The 5823-nt window shown below is 44.8% G+C and overlaps 1 protein-coding gene across 1 annotated transcript; it reads left to right on the top strand.

Moving 5' to 3' along the window:
- Positions 1–3008: 3008 nt before the first annotated feature.
- Positions 3009–4004, top strand: LOC130559148 (trace amine-associated receptor 13c-like). The gene has a single exon (XM_057342060.1). It carries the CDS (start codon positions 3009–3011, stop codon positions 4002–4004), a length of 996 nt encoding a protein of 331 aa, XP_057198043.1.
- Positions 4005–5823: the final 1819 nt, after the last annotated feature.

Raw genomic sequence — 5823 nt, forward strand, 5'->3', positions numbered from 1 at the left:
GCACTGTCTGACTGAGAGTGCTGAGGGCTGGTGTTTATACTCGACATTGCGCTTTGCCATGACGCAACGTCGAGTTTGCCGTTCACCGTCGTGCAGAGGGTGAGAGCGGCTGAGGTAACCCAGAGAGAGAGGAAACTCTCCTTTTTGAGAGTAAGTGGGCGCCAGCCCCCCAGAGGGGGCCAGCAGATGGAGGGATGGGGCAGGAACCGTCCCTATACGACCTCCCAGCGCTGTGGCTGGGGTCGGGCCCAATGGTAGCTTAGATCCCCCTGAGGTGATCCCATGACAGCCGCTGCCCGCGGCTGCTGATGGGGCGATGGTCTCCTCTTCGATGTCTCCTCCAGGTCACTGGAGGGCATTGAAGAGGACCAGGGCTGCTGGGAAGCAGACAGTGCACGGGACTCGACGGCCGAGGCGGCCGATTTGCGGCACGGAGGACTGCTTTTTACTGTCGAGAACCCTCCACAGTAACACCAACCAGCCCCCCCTTGCGAGACGGGTACGTCGAGAAAGCGGACCTTCTCAGAGTTACTCATCAGCGCAAGTATCGGCCAGAGGAGTTTCTCATAGACCACAAGTGTGGACATCGTCCGACCCAGGGCCCCGTGGTCACCTTGGTCACCCGTAGAGCGAGGTCGGTGACGGCGCGGAGTTCATGCATAAGCACTGGGTCGGTCTTACCCTCGTGGAGCTCTCTCAACGCCCTGGCCTGGCAGGAGCCATAGCGTGGAGAGAGGAGGCAGCTTGGTCCGCCGCAATGTAAGCACTCGACACCAGAGATGCCGAGACCCCACATGTTTTGGACGGGAGTCTAGGTCGAGCCCCCCCAGGTGGCCGCCACCTATGGGCACGAGTGCACCGCTGCGGCAAACTCCACCTGGGGGACACCGACGTATCCTCCAGCTGTCTCAACCTCCAGGGAAGAGAGGGTGACAGAACTTTGTTTGACGTGAAACGTGCCGGGAAAGGGCGTTCCAGGTCTTACAAAGTTCCTCATGAACCTCCGGTAAACACGGCACTGGGGGCTCAAACCCGAGGCGCCATGTAGCCAGCCGCGAGCGCTGGGAGAGGCTTTGCGGGCACTGCAACCCAACACTCACGGCGGCCCGGGAAAGCATGGCCGACATCTCGACATCCGCTTTTTCCTGGGCTCGACCCCCCGAGGGAGGGAGCCCGAGGAATCGTCGGAGTCGGATGGCAGTACGTCACCCCCCGATGCTGCAAGAGAAATCTCATCATCACGCATCGTGTCCGAATACGTGATTGAGGAATAAGACAGCGGACCGTCTTTTTGGGGAACGGTCAGACGAGCGAGACGAGGTGTGAACGGTCCGTGAGCCGTGGCTGGCGGATTATCGCTCACAGTAATCCTCATCTCACCCTCGCTGCTTGCCATAGCGGACGGCAGGGCCGTAGTAGGAGGAGCCCGGCATGCTAATTTCATTTGCCAATTTTCATTGGCCTTTTCTAAATACTCAGAAGATGATAGGTTCTCAAGACAAACCCCATTCTGTCAGTTCGACACAATGTCGAGAGACCGACAGAAAGGGAAACACTGGTTCCCATTACTTTTTTCTTTGCACTGAGCTATTTACTTACACAAGCATGTTTACATTTTCGTAACTGTGATAGCTCGGTGGAGGCTATGTGCAATGCAAGGCATATGCTCGAACGGAAGCTGCCTGGCCGCGGCAATCATGTTGCGTGCACTATCGGTGGTCAGTGGGCTAATTTTGAATTCAATATTCCACTGTCTGGCTACCTGCAGAAAGTGCTCAGCGCAAACGTCAGCATAGTGCCTCTCGTCTGTCTTCATGACAGTCAAAGCGTACGACCGTAGTTTCCAGTGTGTGTCAAAATAATGAGCCGTGACCCCCAGGTAGCTATGGTTACTGAGGGAAGTCCACTAATCTCTGGTGAGCGCAACCATGTTTGTCTGTCTTATCGCCTCCTAGACTTTCACTTTCTCCTCTTCGTAAGAGTCGTGAATCTTGCTTGTAACAGTGGCTCTCGAAGGTAGTTCATATGTGTAATCGTTAGATGCGATGCGAATAATTTCAAGTAAACCCTCGTCCTCCACTACATTAACTGGCCTACATGCTGTAGCCACCCATTTAGCTATTGATGTGGTGAGTCTATTGCTTGTGGAGTTGTCCATCCGTCTCTGCTGAAAATAATCTAGTGTGGTGTGCCGCGAGGAGGAGGAGAGCTCTCTGCGTCAGTTGTATGCTTCGCCATCAAGTAATATTTTAAACTCGACGTGCTGCGGTGATAGCTTAATTCACATCGACAATAAATGCAGATCACTTTAGTCTTGTCGACAGAACCATCAGACATCGTTTTATATATGAATTTTACGTTCAGAAGACCTATTTATTTCTCCATTTCTGTTTGCTGCTGCATCGTTTACTTTCTCAAACTACGGGCAAGGCCAAGGGTCTAACAGAAAATGCGCGCTGCGTTAATCGCACGTTAATAAAATTAGTGCCGTTAAAAGGAATTTGCGTTAACGTGTTATTAACGTGTTAATTTTGACAGCCCTAATATATATATATATATATATATAACCCTTTAAGGTTTGACAGATGCTGTTGATTAGCAACCCACTGTGCAAGTTAAAGGAATACTTTTTATCATGTGCGTTCCCTGGGATGGAACCCATGATCTGTGTGATGTGCTACTTCAGGGAATTGACAAACAACCCACAATGTCTTCAAATCATTTGAAAATATACAGCCTAGTTTTGAATTTCATTGTGTATAAACATATATTTTTGTATATCAGATTCACTACTGCATCAAACAGACTAATGAATGTTCAACTAGTGGGAGGGTTTCACGCTCGAAGAACAAACATCGTGTTGAATGGGGTTGTCACTGTGCATGACCTAGGTATAAATGTCAGTGTCAAGGACTAGGAAAGCAAGCTGATGAGCATCCTCACACCTATCGAGAATTATTCTCTGATGAAGCCCAGAGTTTACCTTTCAACATCTAGCTCTCGTGGAAATGTCTGACTGGGGATTGACAAACACGGACAATCAAACGATCCAGTACTGTTTCCCAAACCACAATCTGTCATGCACCAGAAACAGCCGACTTGAATTTGAGTACATTATTGTGTATATTTTCGTTTCTGCAATGTCAGCGCTCACTGTGATTCTGAACCTGCTGGTGATCATCTCCATCTCTCACTTCAAACAGCTTCACACTGCAACCAATGTGCTGGTTCTCTCTCTGGCAGTGGCGGATCTGATGTCAGGACTCATTCTTCTGCCAGTGCAGGGCATAAAACTCATTGAGTCATGCTGGTACTTTGGAGAAATAATTTGTTCAATTTTTCCTCTGGTTCTATATGTGGTTGTTAAAGAGTCTCTTGGAAATATGATTATAATTTCTGTGGATCGGTTCATTGCTGTGAACGACCCTTTGCGATACCCCATGAGGGTCACTCATAACAGAGTTGTTTTCTCAATTGTTGGAAACTGGTTGTTTTCTGCATTTTATTCTTTTTATCTCTTGTATGACTTTTTGCTGTATCCAGAGAGAAATCACAAATGCCTTGGCGAATGTGTACTTATCGTCACGTTGGAGAATTTGATTATAGATGCCATTGTTTGTTTAGTGGCACCGTGTTTTGTTATCATTTCTTTATATGTGAAAATTTGCATCGTAGCAAAACATCAAGCTGAACATCTGAATTCATTCACAGCTAAAAAAGTCAATTCGGAAAAAAAGGCTACAAGAACCTTAGGAATTGTAGTAATGGTCTATATTCTCTGCTGGCTGCCGTATTACTTGATAACTCTGTCTCTTGGGCATGATGAAAACGACGCTCTCATCATTAATGTCATGTACTGGATTATGTGCCTGAATTCCTGCATGAATCCACTCATCTATGCAATGTTTTATCCATGGTTTAGAATATCAACAAAATACATTTTGACTTTGAAAATATTTGAACCGTCTTCAGAATACTTTAATCTGTTTCCAGGGGAGAAGTGATCAATTATGTATATGTAATCCTTGCATTTTCTTGAACTGTTAGATGGCAGTCAGATCTCTGTGTAAGAACTATGATAGTAAAGTATTGTAAAGTGATAGTAAAATGTTAAAATATAAAGTTCTGTAACAATCAAGCCTGTTACTATTTCCCAAGGGATAGAAATCAACGTTTAGGTCTCCATTCATGTAGAACATACTAAGTATTTAAATCGTAGGCAAAAACACTTTACACAATGTAGGAAATTGTGTTAACATATGAAGATTGTAGTGTTATGAAAAATGTTAAAAATTTGTTTTCAGGGACGTTTTTAATCTCTGGTGAGGACAGAATGTTGCTGGTGGATGAGACAAAGTGTCATGTTAAGTGATGCTTTAATAGATCATCTTAAGACTTAAATTTTATGTTGAACAACTACTACAACAACAACAAAACAAAATCTTGTTAAACAGATAAATAAAAGACATTTTCATTTCTGCTTTGATATCGTATAATATGTCTAGGTCCAAAATGTATCAATAATGAATTAGGATGAATGGCTTTATTGTTTTCTAACTTTTGTAAGTCACTTTGAATTGTTACTTGTATCTATACACCGATTGGTGATGTGGATGAAGTAATGAGAAAAAAACATCTTTGAATTTTATGAAATGACCATGTGCTGTAATAAAATATTTAGAGCAAATATAAATGTGTTCGGTGCAACGTTAAGTTATCAGTCATCATTCCTCATTAACCTGGTCACTGTTGCAGATACAGAGTCCACCTCAGAACTAGAGCCCCTGCCCACCACACGCCTCCAGATCCCTTGTCTGCTCCCTAGCTCTCCAAGTCCCGGATTCAGTCTCACCCAATCGGCTCTTCAACTCTGCCTTGGTTAAACGCTTCCTCAGCTTTACCATCCTCTGTCATCCTTTAAGCTTTGCCTAATCACCAGGGGTGGTATGGGACTAAAAGGTGGCCTAGGAGCGGCACACAACACTGAACTTGCAACATAACATACGTAACACACCAGTTTATTGATATACAAACTTTTCTATAACACCACAGTTCAGAAATGTAAATGTTTTTCAGGACCTTTCATGACACTCAAGGACACCTTGCAAAGTCAATAAAACAATAAACATTAAATAGTACAGGCCAGTACAGTCTAAGCAACAAAATCACATAAAAGCCTGCAGAAACATGTCTATGTAAAATAAGGTCATGTTTTCGACATGTTTGTAAATTGAACTTTTCTGACCATGACATGGTGTGACTAGACTTTGTTAACAAATATTGTTTTACATCAGATTACACAAGTAAAAAAAATGTGACCATTTAGGATTTGTAAATTGTGTGTGGCACACCATGTGAACCTATGTGCATCGCGCATCATGTCAAAATACGTGCCTGCTGCAGGCGCGTCATAAGGAATTATGATAAAAGAGCCCAATCCCAATTCTACTTTATACCCCTTTTCCTACCCATCGCCCCTTGCCCCTTGAAAGAGAATGAAAGGGGAAGGGCTAAAAAAACATTCCCCTCAAAAAATGGGACACCATTACTAAAATGTCATACATCATTATAATACGTCACTGCTAGCTCCTACAGAGATGCAGCAATGTTCATCACGGACTTCCAAGATACCACTGTCAGATGTAATCATATCAATTTCGTGGATTACAGCCTAAAAAGTGACCCAGAACTTTTTAATCCAAAGGAGCCCACCACACGCCCCTCTGTTCGCCACCTCCGCATTCTGCTTCCCCCGGTCTGTTCGCGATTGCGGCCCTGTGTTACGAACTGCTCTGAGGTTTAATGAATGAGGATCTTAGTGCA

Source organism: Triplophysa rosa, linkage group LG9 (genome assembly GCF_024868665.1).
Source record: "Triplophysa rosa linkage group LG9, Trosa_1v2, whole genome shotgun sequence".
Lineage (NCBI taxonomy): Eukaryota > Metazoa > Chordata > Actinopteri > Cypriniformes > Nemacheilidae > Triplophysa > Triplophysa rosa.

Excerpts from the sequence above, each read along its gene's own strand:
- LOC130559148 (XM_057342060.1), top strand. The coding sequence starts at position 3,009 with ATGTCTGACTGGGGATTGACAAACACGGACAATCAAACGATCCAGTAC.